At 24.2% G+C, this 16775-nt stretch overlaps 1 protein-coding gene and 1 long non-coding RNA gene across 5 annotated transcripts in view; both read left to right on the top strand.

Moving 5' to 3' along the window:
* The window catches only part of LOC102677915 (rootletin), a 16641-nt gene extending 407 nt beyond the window's left edge, over window positions 1-16234 (top strand). Inside the window, exons 2-28 of one of the 4 annotated variants that reach the window (XM_006611220.2) lie at window positions 1-218; window positions 6675-6767; window positions 7499-7726; window positions 7793-7995; window positions 8070-8451; window positions 8513-8665; window positions 8744-9046; window positions 9175-9411; window positions 9519-9655; window positions 9717-9877; window positions 9951-10081; window positions 10145-10507; window positions 10643-11002; window positions 11073-11265; window positions 11334-11693; window positions 11773-11958; window positions 12043-12287; window positions 12351-12566; window positions 12633-12834; window positions 12912-13024; window positions 13113-13289; window positions 13368-13454; window positions 13524-13703; window positions 13806-14018; window positions 14182-14490; window positions 14566-14946; window positions 15023-16234. In XM_006611220.2, coding sequence (XP_006611283.1) covers window positions 210-218; window positions 6675-6767; window positions 7499-7726; window positions 7793-7995; window positions 8070-8451; window positions 8513-8665; window positions 8744-9046; window positions 9175-9411; window positions 9519-9655; window positions 9717-9877; window positions 9951-10081; window positions 10145-10507; window positions 10643-11002; window positions 11073-11265; window positions 11334-11693; window positions 11773-11958; window positions 12043-12287; window positions 12351-12566; window positions 12633-12834; window positions 12912-13024; window positions 13113-13289; window positions 13368-13454; window positions 13524-13703; window positions 13806-14018; window positions 14182-14490; window positions 14566-14946; window positions 15023-15304 — 5904 coding nt within the window. In that variant the 5' untranslated portion in view covers window positions 1-209 and the 3' untranslated portion in view covers window positions 15305-16234. Of the gene's footprint in view, window positions 219-6674; window positions 6768-7199; window positions 7249-7400; window positions 7419-7498; window positions 7727-7792; window positions 7996-8069; window positions 8452-8512; window positions 8666-8743; window positions 9047-9174; window positions 9412-9518; window positions 9656-9716; window positions 9878-9950; window positions 10082-10144; window positions 10508-10642; window positions 11003-11072; window positions 11266-11333; window positions 11694-11772; window positions 11959-12042; window positions 12288-12350; window positions 12567-12632; window positions 12835-12911; window positions 13025-13112; window positions 13290-13346; window positions 13455-13523; window positions 13704-13805; window positions 14019-14181; window positions 14491-14565; window positions 14947-15022 lie in introns of those variants that run through there. The other 3 variants (XM_006611219.2, XM_006611221.2, XM_031508403.1) reach the window with 3 other exon arrangements.
* On the top strand, window positions 2095-4116 carry LOC116185009. Its single transcript, XR_004149708.1, has 2 exons — window positions 2095-2434; window positions 3737-4116. It is a non-coding gene; the product is annotated as an uncharacterized LOC116185009 (long non-coding RNA).
* Window positions 16235-16775: the final 541 nt, after the last annotated feature.

Genomic DNA, 16775 nt, shown 5'->3' with positions numbered 1-16775 from the left:
GCCGACGCCGACGCCGTTTTACCAATGCCGACATCGAGGTCGGCGTCGTCGGTGGTTCAGTGAAGGCCAGCCATTCGCCCGCGTCGAACGCGTATCCAAACCTAACCTCGTCGGGTGCTAAGAGGCCCTGGAGAAACTGTATCGCCGCCAGCCATCCTCCGTCCAACGGCCGTTATCGTTGATATTCGTCATCTTATTGCTAAGCCAAGATGTCACGGGTGAGTTGTTGCGGGAAAAATAATCGAGATTAGAACATACAATTTTATTTGCCTATATATGGACGTCCATTAAGATCTTTATATTTATTTATGTTGTTTTCTTCGATGATTTATTAGCGAATTGATCCAGGTTTAAATGTATATCATGCAATTAATCCTTCATTCTTCAATGTTATAATCAACACAGTATATATTAAAATATTAAACAAGTGAATATTAAATCTTTTTTTTATTGGTAGAACAAAATTTTAGTAAATTTTTTAATTTTTTTTTTTATTTTCATATTTTTCAGGATTTTTTTTTATATCTTTATTTTTCGTATCATATTTTTAATAATTGAAAAAATGCTAAAAATTTAATTTTGAAAAAAAATGAAAAAACAATGAAAAAAAATCATTAATTAATCTAATAATTAATCAAATATTGATTTTATAATTCTGTTTTAATTTTTTCCCGATATACTTTTTATATTTAATTAATTTTCTTATGAAATTTTGTATAAAATTTTATTTTTTTTTTTATTTTTTTATTATTTATAAAACACGTTCATGAATAATATATATTATTTTTATAAAAATAAAAAAAAATAAATTTAAAGACTAATACGTAATACATGTTACTATGGAAAATGAGTTAAATCCTACATTGTAACTTGATTGCGTTGCACAAAGTGAAATTAATTCTGAAGTGTAGTCTCGATAGGGTTTGCCACGCAATTAATCAACAAAATCTTCGATCGTTTCAAGGGATTTCCAGGTGCAATAAACTCGGCATTGGAGAAATGAGATAATTAGCGTTACTGGTTTTGTAGACGGTAAGAATTGATTGATTCCTTCCATTAACTAAAATGTAGTGCATTGGTCGATACTATATAGAATTGAGTAAACGAACTCGACTGATACTCTCATGTTTCCATCGTTTCACAGATAATGATCTCTGATTTTTTTCTATCTTTGTCTAAATTAACTATTTAAATTGGTAATTGTAAAAATTTAAATTAAAAAATTTGAATTTAGAATTTAATTTTTAGAATTTAATTTATAAATTAATTTCAAACTTTTATCATTAATTTTGTTTGATTATTAAATTTATTTAATTTGTCAAATCTTTTACATGTTATTTATATTTTTAATGATGGTGAAGTTGTAAAATGATTAAAAATGCTATTTCTAATTTACGTAGGAATAAATAATGATTTTTTTATGGTTTGACCAGTGGCCAGTTTCGCAGAAGTATGACGCATTGGTGAAGGGGTGACACGTGTTCGATTATAATAATTTGCCCGGACTTCATGATTAGGGTTGGTTCTATCACGTGTCACAGAAATTCACTAGTTTACCACGTGCTGATTGGCTTATCGAGACTTCGTATCACATATTTCTTAAAGCTATATTTTTTTTTTCCTTACAAACATGTGTCTATCTCGAATATTCTTGAATAATCAAAAAAGAAAAAAAAATTCTAAGAAATTGTCATCGGAAAATATAATATAATAAATATAATAATTCAAAATTACATACATGATATTGTGTGCCATAAGAAAGATTCTCATCAATAAATAAAATATGAGTATGCAAAATATGCTTTATATACGCAATCAATAATGTCGCCTTTAAAAAGTAATCGATATTACTTAACGTAATCATTGTAACATTTTATTATAAATAGTTTTTGTTTTTCTTATGTTTGCACATTTCATTCAAAATAAAAAAAGAAACTGATATATATATAATATATATATTATCTCTCACTTGTATTAATAACTTATAGCCTTTTAATACAGTAATTTTATGTTTTTAATCTTTTTTTATATTTTATCACTATTATTCTATTTCAGATGGAGTTCAAATAGAAAAAAATGAGAAGAATGGTAGTAAGGAAGAAGAAAAAAATCGAAAAAAAATTTAAATCAATTTGAAAAGAATTAATCACATGTAATCGGTTCATATTTTTTGATTAAATATCGCAATCGTTTCTTCACATTGCGTGAATCGTATCGCTTAGCACGTGAACCGGACGAACGATGAACATTGACCGTGGTAATTTCCCCGGCAAAACGTTCGCTTCGTCACGTCTCCCTGTTCTTATTAGTTAATGAGTTTTTGATATAGTGGTATATTAATTTTATCCGATGACGTGTTATAAATATAACCTGCATTTGCACGCTTGTTTCTTTAATGATCCATAACGAAGATGCAACAAAGAAATAAGAAGACGTAATCTTCGATCTTTGGAATAATGCAATTATCTGAATAATATTAGAAAAGTTCAAGATGACGCTTTGATAATAGTCCAAATATGAATTCATGCACGAAATCTAATATTTATTTGTACATTGACCATTGCTAATCTTAGTATATGCATTTTATCATTTTTTTTTTCACTTGTAAATCATTATTTATCATTATGTCTGCGTTTAGAACGAAACCGCGTTCGATAATATTTTCATACATTTTTTTATTAAATTCTACAATTATTCGCTGATAACTCTTTTAATAGTATAATCCATATCTGGATTAAATAGAAATTGTGATTACTTTTAGAAGTATATATATATATATATATATATATATATATATATGTAAAGACTTAATAAAAAGTTGATAATAAGATTATATAAATTATACAATAAATAATTGTCATTATTAAAATCGATTAGTGATACATATTTATTTAAACATTTTTTTTATTTTTGTTATTTTTTATTAATGTTATTAATAAAATAAGCAATAACATATATTTTATTTATATTGCAATTTTACTTATTGTATTCTTACAATATTAGAAAATTTCTTTTGAATCTGCTAAGATTAGATGTCAAAAATAAAGAAATAAATTTTTATTCTCTTTTTAATTCTATGAATTCTTTTTTTTTGTCATCAATGTAATAAATTATGAATCAATTCGGTATTCAAATGTAATTGAAATTCATTCACATATGGTCAAGGACAACCATAAGTGTCTCTTTGTGAAACTATGTGACCGTGAATTTTCGTGCAACAAGCCTGAATTCTCTCACGCTATGCTTATTCGATGCATTTACCCGCAAAGTTTGAAGAAAATTTCTGTTGTATTATTTTCACACCATTTCTCATATGCAGTAATTAATTTTTCGATAATATATATTTAAAATTGTTCAATTGTATTTTAGTCATCATTTAGTATCTGATTCTTTGATATCAGATATCTAATTGTTGTAGAATTATTACTATTTTTTTTTTCTTTTCAAAATTGCATCATAAATAAAAATACAATGACCAATTGATATTTTTTACGAAAGAAGAAAAAATTATTAAAATAAATCGAATGATTCAAAATATGTCATTATCGGGGTATCGATAGTGCTAAAAAAAACCAATACTTTTGTATCTTTTCAATTACCAAAACGCTCTCATTTTTTTTGTCGATATTTGATATTCTTCATTATTATATTTTAAACAACAAATACATAATAATATATGGTAATAACATTAAGGAAAAAAATAACGATTTTAATATTATATATAATATTGACTGAGAGAAAAAAAAAGAGACAAAGAAGAAAATGAATCCTAACCTATCCCTCCATGGAAGAACAACGAAAAGCTACATACGTATGTATACATACAATATTATCAGTAGTGGGATAACGTGAAGAAAAAGAGAAGAATATGATGGAAGAGGTGAAATCTCAATGACCCACGGAACCACTGTCTGTAAAAACTTATTCAGATATGCAAGTGTGTAGTTTAATCCGGTTCACTCATTTTCTTCGTCTGACATAGTTTAAACTTCGACAATCATGTACCGATTACAGATTTGACAATTTGTAGTAATCGGATAACATAAGTTTTTATACCATATATAATTATTCCAACAAAACTATTTCTATTAACGATGAAAATGTTTTATTAATGTTTTATTATTTTTATTTTATGTTTTTATATACGAAAAGTGATAATACCATAAATGTCATATTTCTAGGATGTATCAAAGTATTATCTAATATCAAACTAGACTTTTTCTTCTAATTAAATTAGAAACTTCTTTTGATTAAATTTTTAGCTAAATTGAAAGACTTTTCTTTTTTTTAATTCAAATCAATTTTTTTAAATTAAAAAAAAGTCTTTCAATTTTTATCCATTTTTAATTTTTTGAAATAACAGATATATGTAATCATACTTCTAATACAAATAATTGAAAACATCGATATCGTATTGAATATAATCAAAAATTACAATAATTTTATTTAAAATAAACCGTCGTTAAATTCCATAAATTTTATTTTTTTTGTTTCCTGATATCTTGTAATTATGACGAGTAATTATCCCGAGTTTCAAACTGAACATCAATATCATCCTTCAAACTAGGATACGTGATCAAACAAATTGTCGTGGTTCAAAAACTTTTAAATATCGTTCAACGTACGAGCACGATCTAATTTATTACTATCGACAAGGAAAATCGAATGTACTCGAAGCGATTTATCTTGTGATTATTAGTCCAGTTGCGAACTTCTCAGGAAGAGTTGCTCAAACAATGACTTTTTATGCTGCGTATAATACATTGAATTTTTCAAATTGATTTGCATATGAGATTGATCATATTAAATTACTATCCTTTTCTAAATTAGTATTATTAATATTAATCACTATTAAAATCGATTACTGTTTATCATTAGCTATAAATATATAGTTTAAAGTGAGTTCCAAATAATTTATATCATTAATATCAATAATACAATTTTCCAACTAATCACCGATCAAAATCTTAATTGTGGATTTAGATTCAATAGATACAAGTTTAGGGGATACAATTAAATGGGATTTTATGTTTTTATTTAAAATAGTAAAAAAATAATGAAATTTATATATATAACAGATAATAATAATCTTGTAATATTGTTATATCTTGTAATTGTAATCTTAAGTAGTATTTTGTAGATTGTCTAAATTACATATATTTTGTTTATAGCTATGATAAATGAGTAAGTTTTTTTTATATTATATTATTACCGATTTTATTTTTGTTTAATATTGTTTGTAACAAGATAAAAAAAGTAATAATGAATCAAATAATAATTTGTTTTAAGTGAAAAATTGTTTTTTTATTATATATATATATTTATTATATATAATATTTATTACATATAATAAAACATAATGCTAATAATTCGAAAAATGATTGCTATCTTGTTTAATTGAATGTATATTGTATATTCTATTAGAATAATATTTCCTAACCTTTTTGGCGATATGTTTAGCGATATATTTAAAAAGAAAAGAATTTAAAAATAAAAGAAGTTTCTAATTTAAAACTAGTTAGTTTTTTGCAATATAATTTCTAAAATAAAAATTTGTATTTATTTAAAATAACATATTTTAATATAATTAATATAGTTAATTATTTATTTAAGAAATATTATTAAATATAAAAAAATATTAACTTTCTAATCCAATTTCATAGAAATAACATTTTGTAACTAATGAAATTTTTGATTATCGCATAAATATTTTTATATTTAATAAAATTTTCACATTATAAGATATTGGTTACTAAATATTATATTAAAGGATTGCAAAAAATAAAATAATATGAAAGAAAAACGAAAAACGAAATTACCTTCAAATTAAAAGAGAAACATTATCTAAGAAATGTTTTTTGATCCATCAGTCGAATTTCTGATATCACTAGTTCCGATCACTTCAAAATCTTTTAAAAACAAATTGGTGAGCAAAATTATATGTATGAAAAGTTAAAATAACATATTCAGAGGATGATATCCTCGCAAGAAGTTAGTTCGGTCATATACATATCGATTGGTGCCATTCGGTGCCTGGCAGTTCTGCTTCTACTTCTATTTCTCACAGATATCGGATACGACAAAGCTTTAAAAAAAAAGAAAATCAGAAAGTATGATTATATGCAGCTCGTTTTTTTATCAATCCTTTAAGCAATTAAAATACCCTAAATTCTGTTTGGGGAATTTTAAAATTTAAAATCTTGGAGATTATATCTTTCGCGCGAATTATATCAATTTTTCGAAATCATTTAAAGAAATCAAAACATGATATAATAGGATAGGAAATTAGAAAGAAAAAGTAAGAAATGCATTATTTTTGTATTAATAAAAATATTTTATTAATTAGTTTTATAAGAAAATCAAGCGGATTTAATATAAGATTATTTCATTATTTATATTTCATATATATATATATGAAATATATATTTTTTTTGAAATATATATTTTTTTAGTATTCTGTCTCATTAATGCACATGTTAAAAAAAAAGTCACATCAAAAATATCATATATAAATTATTTTGCTTTGTTTCAGTGATATATATTAATATTTTTCTTATTTAATGTACAACAAATCTAACAAATCTATTTTGTAAACTTTAATTATGGAAAAATAAATATAAATATATAATAATGGAAGATGATAATATTTTAAATAATATAAAAATATGTTCTAGCCATTGCCTAAAAATATTTCTCAATTATCAACAAGAGGACAGATGGAGAGGCGGCGACCACCGTTTCTCAGAGGCCTTAGTAGAATGAGAGAGGTATTTTTTTTATTAACATTAAATATTTTCAATATGCAAAATTAAAAAAGAAAATTGTTAATTGAAGAAACTTGAATGAAAACTTGGAGAAATTTATAATTAAAAATTAAAAATAAATAATTTTAAGTAACAAAGTATAATTTTAATTCTTTAAGCAATTATTTAAAAAATTATAATTTGGGATTGAAATAAAATAAAAAAAATGTTGATTTTATTATGATCACTATTTAATTTATATTTTATAAATTAAATTTTTATAAATGAAATGTAATTGTAAATATAATCAATTCAAAAAAATTGAAATTTCAGATTATGTACGTTTATAATTTTATATATCTTCATAAATATATATACATATACTAAGCAATAGTAAATAGAAAGATAACCTAAATGAGAAATAATAATATTATTTTATATTTTATTAAAAATTTATGCAATCTTTTAATGATGTAATTAAAAAAGATAATATTTAATAAATATGGTAAAAAATATTATCTATTAAAATTTAATTAATTTTTAATTAATTTTTTAATTTTGTGTTACAGATAATATGTTTTTATAATTATATAAAGATGTGATAATAAACTTATTATGCAATTATAATTTGTAAATATAATATAAAATTTTTAAAAATTTAAAAAATTTTATAAGGTATCGATTTGAAAAATATTTTAATAAATTTAAATTTTAAATTTTTCATTTAAATTTTTCAATAATGTAATTTTACAAAGAAGATAGAGAGAGGCATAGGCAGTAAAATGGATTCTACAGGAAGTACACTAAGTGGAACTGGAGATTGTTTAAGTGAAGAAGATCTTTCACCAGATGCATTGGTTAGACAAAACTATGAATTACGTCATCGTCTTGAAGAAGAAACAGCCAATTATAAAAGACGTTTGGATACATATAGACAAGCACAACAACATCAGGCTGCTCTGGTTTCACGTTTACAAGCCAAAGTAGATATTGTAAATTTTTAGATAAATTGTACAATATAATATATATTAATGATTTAATATTTTTAGGTATTGCAATATAAACAAAAATGTTCAGAATTAGAAAATCAAATGGCAGAATCTATAGTATATGATTCTAATAAAGTTGTAAGTTCTGCACCTCCAACAACTTCTGTTTTAGATGCAGCTCATCAGACACTAAGAGAAATACGTGAAGAACAAATATATGATTTAGATACTGCTTTAAAAAAGCTAAGTGAAGAACGTAAAAGGTACTATTTTTTCTTTTAAATATCTGAGAGAAAATTATTAGAATAAATATTTAATTATTTTTTTCTTATTTAAGATGTGAAAAATTGCTGCAATTAAATACAACATTGAAAGATCAGTTAGAAGAATCTCATCAAACAAATGAAGCACTTACAAATGATCTACAAAAATTAAGTAATGATTGGGATATTTTAAGAGAAGAATTAGCTATCAAAGAAGAAGAGTGGAGAGAAGAAGAACAAGCTTTTAATGATTATTATACTTCAGAACATAATAGATTATTAATTCTTTGGCGTGACGTTGTTTCTGTTAAACGATTATTTGCAGAGATAAAATCTAATACAGAAAGAGATCTATTAAAAATGAAAAATAATATTATTTCTACTTTTAATGATGTTTCGTCAGCTTGTAATAATACAGGATTTACTATGAGAATGCAAGCAGCTATGCATCCAATGGTATATATATTATTTTCTTAATTTGTTTCAATATTTGTGTTATGATTTTATCATATTTTAGATATCTCAACAAGTTCAACAGGCACAGGAACAGGTAACAACTGATTTAAAAACAGAATTAATAACACTTAAACAACAGTATGATGTAGCCCAAAATGAAATTCGTATAAAGGAAGAAAAAATCAATCAACTTATTCGTGATGTTCACAATTTGGTAATTATTTAAATAATATATTTAGATAAAATAATAATTATAAGCTACTTATATAAAATAGTAATGATTATATTTTAGGAAGAAAGATGTGGAGAAGCAGAAACGGAAATTCATCGCAATACACGTTTACAAGATGATATAGAAATTTTACAATCTGCATTGAGAGATATAGCACATGCTGTAATTCAAGATGCAGAAAGTCGCGAGATTGAATCTACTCAAGCACCTCCTCATCTTCATTTATCACCTACTGGACCAATTCCTCAAAAATCACCGAAAAGAGGTACAAGAAGCAACACCATTCCAGCTTTTGCTGAAAGTACTATAAGTGCTGTACAAGCAGCTCTCCATAAATATCAATTGACTATACATGAACTTCAGGTATAAAAATTTTATGTATATATGTATATACATAAAATATATACACATATGTTTTGGTAAATTTTAAAAATATTAAATTTAATTTATAAAATTAATGTATTATATTATAATATAATTTATTGTATTAGGTGAAATTGCAAACTAACAAAGAACAATTACAAAATACTCGTAAACAATGCGAAAATGCGGAAGAGAATGTTAAAACTTTAGAGAAAAAAGCGGAAGAATTGATTATTGAATTAGATGCAGTTCGATTACACTGTTCACAACTTAATCAAGAGAAAGATATGTTACAAAAAGGACTTGATACTATAAGAATTGAAAAAAATGCTCTTGAAAAAAGCAGGATAGAACTTAATAATATGGTATAATACATATTTTTTCCATAGATATATTTCAATAGATAATATTTTACTTACATTATTCTTACTTACATATTTCATTCATATTAATACAAAACACTTATATTCAGATGGAGAATTTAAACAATGATTGCGAAAAATTGCAAAAAGCTAACAACAAATTACAAAAAATTTGCGACAATCTAGAAGATGAAAAATTATATCTTCAAAGTGAACTCAATAGATTATCTAAAGATGTAGAATTAAGGTATGATAAGTAAAAGTTATATATTTTGTTCAATTGTTCTACTTATAAATTAAATTACTAGGGAATTAAATTTGCGTTCAGAAGAAGATAGATGCAGTAAAATGAGAGAGGAATTATTAACTCTACGTGAAGAATTGAATAAAACATATCTTACTAAAGATATGTTAGAACAACAAAAGTTAGAAACAGATGGATTAATTTCACAAATTGAAAAAAGCAAAGGTATCTTATTATAATTTTTTAATCTATATATTTAATATAGATTAATATTTTTTTGAATTTTATTATTATTTAGGTGATTTAGAATTAGAATTGGAACGCGTATTATTAGAAAAATCAGATGTACAAGAAGTTTTAATGAAACTAGAAACAGTTTGCAGCAATCATGAACAAGAGAAACAGCGATTACAAGAAGAATTAAAAAAGGTAAAATTCAATAAAATTTTATCAAAATTTTATCTACTATTGAGAACTTTTTATCAATTTTAGATAACAGATGAAAAAAATAAGTTAGCAAGTCAATGTACGGATCAACAAGGTGATCTGGGTTCCTTAAGAAAAGAATTACTTCAAGCAGAACAAACTAGACTTGATTTAGAATCAGAAAAAGTAACTTTGAATGAAAAAGTGAAATTTCTGGAGATCGAAAAGGAGAAGATTGAAATAGAATTGGCACAAGTTACGCGCGAACGTGGAGATTTCAATAATCAATTATCAGTTTTAGCACGAAAAAAAGAAACATTAAATGAAGAATTGATGAGACTCAAACAAAGATTAGAACAGGCAAACGAAATGAATGGGAGAATAAATCGGAATTTAGAAGATCTCGTAAAAGATAATGAAGAAAAACAAGTAAATAAGAAAAACAAATAAAAATTATAAAAATAATTATATATATATAATATATTATATTATAATTATTTTTAAAAAATTGCATTATTTCTTGTAAACAATTATTATTACAATTATTATTGTTTATTATTATAGGTTCTCTTAGAAACTAATGAAAAAGAAGTACAACGATTACAAGAGCAACTTGCTTCAATGCGTAGTGAGAAAGAAACATTAGAAGGTGTTTTATTTGATACACAAACTAGTCTAGAAAATATGCACGTAAAAAAGACTCAATTAGAAAAAGAACAGAAAGAGCTTTTAATAAAACAAGAAAGTTTAAAAGGACAAGTAGAAAGATTAATGAAAGATCTGGAGAATAGCGAGAAACGAATTCTTGAAATAAAGCAAACTTTAACGCAACAAAGTGGCGATCAAGAAACCGAATTTCAACAAATTATTTCTAACATGAAAAAACATAGTGAAGAAAACATAAAAAAATTAAATGAAGAAAAAGTATAATAGCTATAATATAGACATTTATGCCATACACACGCAATTAAATTAATCGAATTTTCATTTTCAGGAACAAATAAAGATAAATTTAGAGAAACGACTTCAACAATCTCTTTTGCAAGTTACTGGAGAAAAAGATAATGAAATAAATCAATTGCAGCAAAGAATAGATGAAATGCAACAACATATAGAAAATTTGTGTCAGCAACATGAAGAAGTTCTTCTTAGAGCAGAAAATGATAAACAACAAGCTCTTCTTATAGGTAATAAATGTATATGTAATAAAATATAAAAAAATTAAAATCTTAGATGCAATTTTTTTTGCTTGTAGCTCACCATGATCAGCAAGCATTAATGGAAAAACTTGAAACTGTTTTGCATGAAATGGAAGAAGAAAAAAATAATGTAGAACGAGTCAAACGAGAAGCTGCAGTAAAAACTGAACAAGAACGTAACAATATAAATCAATTACGTGATGAATTAAATCGTCTTAAAACAAAATTAGATGAAACTAAATTAAAAACTGATGAAGAAAAAATAAAACTCGATCTAAAAATAGAAGAACTCTGGAAAGAACGTGAATTAGCACAAAGAGAATCCGAAGAATTGCAAGTTCAATTACATATGACAGAAGATAAAGTTGATAGTTTACAAAATCAATTACATGAAACTATTAGAAAACTTAAAGATGGTATATTTACATATTTATATAAAATTTTATTTATATATATATTTATATAATATATAAATAATTAAATATATATTTATAGCCGAAAATCTTAACGAAACATTACGCAAAGAATTAGTAGATATTAGAAGACAATTAGGTGATTCTACATATGAAAAAGAAAAATATAATAGTAGTAATAAAGAATTACGCGAGCATGTAAAACGCATTGAAAGCGAAAAAAGAGAACAAAATAGAATATTAGAAGAATCATATCAAAAAATTTCAGGTAATCTACATAATAATATAAATCATAATAATATAAATTTTATTATTATTTATATTGATTTATATTTTTATATATAAATTTTAGCACTGGAAGATATGAAAGTAAATGTAGATGCAGAGAGATCTCGTCTTCAAGCACAAATTCGTGATATGGAGAAAGAAATGTTGCAATTACAAAAACAACTTCATTTTACTCAGGATGAATTACAAAAATCACATCAAAGTAATGCTCAAGCACAAAATGATGAAAAAGAATTGCAAGCTCGACTAACTAACGAAACAGAAGAAAGAGAACGTTTACAATTGCAGTTACATCAAGTAAAAAAACAGGTAATAAAATATGAAATATTTTAACTAAAATGATATTTTTCTTCATGTTTATTTTTTGAACAGTTAATGGATGTTGACAATAGTCTAAAAGTAACAAGACAAGAACTTGGAAGATTGCGATCACGTGCAGATGAAGAGAATGAACGGTGGAGAGTTAGAGAACAAGAATTAGTAGTTCGTCTTGAGGATAGTCGATGTCGTGAAAGAAAACTCGAGGATCAAAAACATAACTTAGAAGTTTGTTTAGCTGATGCTTCTCAACAAATTCAAGAACTGAAGGTAACGAAAAACAATAAAAAACAATAAAATAATAAAATGAAAGACATAATTTATTAAATTAATTAGGCACGTCTTGGAGGTTCCGAAGGACGAGTTCGAGCTTTAGATGGGCAATTATCGCAATTAGAAATAGCAAAAAAAGAAATTGAACAAAAATTAAGTAGCGTGGGATCGACTTTACGCCGAATTGCAGGTATTCAAATGGATGGAAGTGTTAATATACCCTTTAAATTATTGAGTCCATCAAGAAGGTGGAGTCCAGCAAGAGGTATATATATTTACATATATCAATATGAATAACTTGAAAAATTAATTTATATATTTATAATTTTTTTTATGATCCAGCTCAAGATCATATTGATTCTACTAGAGATGTGATTCTTGATGTTGATCCTGAGATTATTAGAAAGGGTGTACGATCTCTTATGCAACAAGTAGCACAAATCGAACGTGAAAGAGTAATTAATAAAAAAAACTATATAATTATCATCTGTACTTTAAAATGTTTAATTTTATAAAAATAAAATACATTTATTAAAATTTTAGGATGACTATAAAACTGAATTGTGTAATTTGAAAAAACAATTAGATGAAAATCAAGAGATTCAGAATAGATCTGATATACAAATAAACACTTTATTAACAAATATAAGAATGCTTCAAGATGAAAAAAATTCATTGGAGGCAAAACTTTCTCAAAAACAAAGTGGCTATGAAATGCAGGTAAATTCATTTATATTGTTTTGATTATTTATTTCATTACTCATAAGTTTATTTTAGTTAAATGCTTTACAACTAAAATCAGAAGAATGCGAGCAATTACGCGAAAAGATTATCAATCTTGAATTAATAATTAGTAATAATTCTGAAGAAAAAATACAATTTGAGGTGAGAAAATTCTTGAATATTAGATATTTCTAGTTCATTATTATTATTATATAATTAATAATTATGCAGGAAAAGCTAGATAAATTAAAACAAGTTTTAAATAAAATAGAAAATGAAAAACGTAATTTACAAGAGGAACTTAGTAAAAGCGAATCTCGTGCTACGAAATTAGAATTACAAAGAATGTCATTAGAAGGTGATCTTCAAAGATTGCAAATGATGTTCCAAGAAAAAGATGCAAATATTCATGTATGTTAAATACATAATGTTTAATTTCAAAATATTAAATTAATTTATATTAAAATTAATTTACATTATGAATATTATTTCTCATTTATTATATTTTTTTAGAAACTACAAGAACGAAATGATACACAAAATCGAACAATGACAACTTTAGAAGAACGTTGTGCTTCATTGAAATCTATGGTAGAACAATTAAATCTTGCATTGGAAAAGGCATCTACTACAGAAAACGAATTAAAGAATGAAATTAATTCAATGCAGCATAATATCATGGAATTAACAACTAATTTGCAAACTTCTAATGAAAAGAACAAACAGGTATTGACATAAAAAAATTATTTATAAAAGATTTTATCTTTTTGAGACTTAAGATTTTATCTTTTATAAATAAAAATTTTTATAAAAATTATTTATAAAGACAAAGACATTATATTTATTATTATTAACTATTTAATTTATTAACTTAACTCTTTAATTATAGTTACAAAAACAAATTTCAAATGCTGAAAATGAACGTAGAATCTTATCTGAACGTATAGAATCAATGCAACAATCTTTAAATGATCTCAAACATACAAATCAAATATTAACAGATCAAATTACACGTCTTCAAAATGAATTGGCAAATAATGAAGTACAACGTTGTGCCTTAGAATCTCAATTAAGAATAGTTGCCTATCCAACACAAGAAGAAAATACAAACAAGGATGAAGAATTATTACGACAATTACAAATAGCACAAAGAGAGAGAAGTGAAATGAGAGGAAAAATGGAAGCACTTAATGATAAAGTAAATATATATTTATAATGAAAATATAATTTGATATTAAATATTAATATAATAAAATAATTTTATATATTTTAGATGAAATTATTGGAAGCTGATAAACGTAATTTAGAACGACAACTATCGTTATTTAAATCAACTAATCGTAGCAAAAGTTATGAACGTTATGAGAAAGCACATACAGAATTATTAGGCACAAGTTTCGATATAGATCATTATGAACAAGAAAATAGAGAATTAAGATTGAAAGTTCGTAGATTAGAAACACAACTTGCAGAGAAAGAAGCTGAACTTATAAGATTGAAATCAAGTTACACTCATACACATTCCGTATTTGATTTTAATCGAGATAGAACGGGCGAAATTGAAAGACTTAGAGCAGCTCAATTACAAGCTGAAAAATTGTTAGAAGCAAGAGAACAAAGTCATCGTCAACAAGTTTTGCGTTTGGAAAATCAGGTATTAATATTTTTTTTATTTTTATATTTATAATTTTTATAAATAGTTATATTTATAAATAAAATTATAATAATAGATACAATTGTTACGCGAGCAACTTAATCAAGAAATAAAACGTCGACAATTATATGTTTTACGAAGTTCAAGGGCAGGTAGAGAAATGCAACAATTAAGACAAGCCTTAGGCGATTCTTTAAGAACTGTAGCGCAAGATCCATCATTAGACGCAGTATTATTAGAACATGAAGCTCGAAAATTGGATTCTACTCTGACAAGTACTACCAGTTTACCGCCATCATTAGCTTTACCTGCGCCACCGTCTTATGATAGATCTTCAACGCCAGCACAACTCAAATGAGTTATAATATTGTTTCAGACTGAATCAAATGTGGTAACTGCCAATGTATGTTCAATGATACAAAATAAGTAGTATACAATAGTTCTTCCATATATGGGAACATAATTTGATTAATGTATTAACTTTAATCACGTATTTGAAATTCATTATAATAAATTATTTCAAGACTAATTGATATAATATTTTAAATATAATGAGTAGTATTTTAGTATTTTGCAACTTTTACATACAAATTTTTCATACAAATTTGAACTGATTATTTAGAAACTTATTCTATATTTTAAATTGTAATGTATATTATTATAATACTTATAATATTTATTATAATATTTAATAATATTCTACTCTTATTTCTATACTTCTCCAAATTATTCTGATATCAAAATAATTTTGTTAACTTTCTTTTTTCATTTCTATATGTTATATAGTATTATTATACTTTACAAAATTTTATAAAAATGAAAGTTTATGATAGAAAATCATTCCTAATCTGTCCATAAATTACAATAATTTTAACTTTGATTGTAATTTATATGTATATTTATTAATAAGTTATACATTTGTTAATTTATTATAATATTATATTACATTATTATTTCAAGAATATATATTTGGATTATCAAATATATTTATGACATATATGATATAATGGAAAGCACTTTCAAAATATAATGATAAAAATAATGCTATCTTTAGTCTCGTCTCGAGACCAAAGAGAATCACCAAACAAAAGCATTGTAGAGATATGCTTCTGATGATTTCATAAATATTGAAATTTAACACAACATAGAATGTAGATAATATTGTTATATAAAAAATACTAAAAATAACATGCATAGTTGGCAAATAATGGATTGTGTCTATTCTTTATTGATAAGAATATAGACAACTAATCCAACCAAAGTATTTAGCAATTGAACTGTTGTGCTTGTAAGTCATAAAAAGAAAAAGTATTTATGTAAATTATTATTTATTGTATTTTTTTAATAATTTAAAAATTATTGTTTATATTTATATTATTGTTTATATTTTAGTATTTATATCAAAAAATTTTTAATAATTGAATGATGAAGAATTAATGAATGTTAAAAAAAAAATTCATAAATTAAATACACAAATAAATTATTTTGTTATTAATTCGTAATGCATAATAGATTTTTTAAAACTTGTATTTTTACAAATATTATTATTGTAAATTTAATATATTCAAAAAAAATATCGAAATAAAAAATTTGTACTTTTGAACTGATAAATTATATCAAAAAGAGCTTAAATAATACTAGTCATGAAATATAATTATTCTTTTTAATCTTCTATGTATATATATTATTATATAATGTGTTAATTAATGTTCATTTTTGTAGAGATATATGTATATTCGTATATATATAATAAATTATTGGAAAATTAATAGTTATAATTTTTTAAATAATATTTTGAAAACAATATTAAATATTGAATATTAAATAAT

Source organism: Apis dorsata, unplaced genomic scaffold (genome assembly GCF_000469605.1).
Source record: "Apis dorsata unplaced genomic scaffold, Apis dorsata 1.3 scaffold_85, whole genome shotgun sequence".
NCBI lineage: Eukaryota > Metazoa > Arthropoda > Insecta > Hymenoptera > Apidae > Apis > Apis dorsata.
The sequence above is the reverse complement of the archived record's forward strand: the minus strand, read 5'-3'. Positions and strand labels throughout refer to the sequence as shown.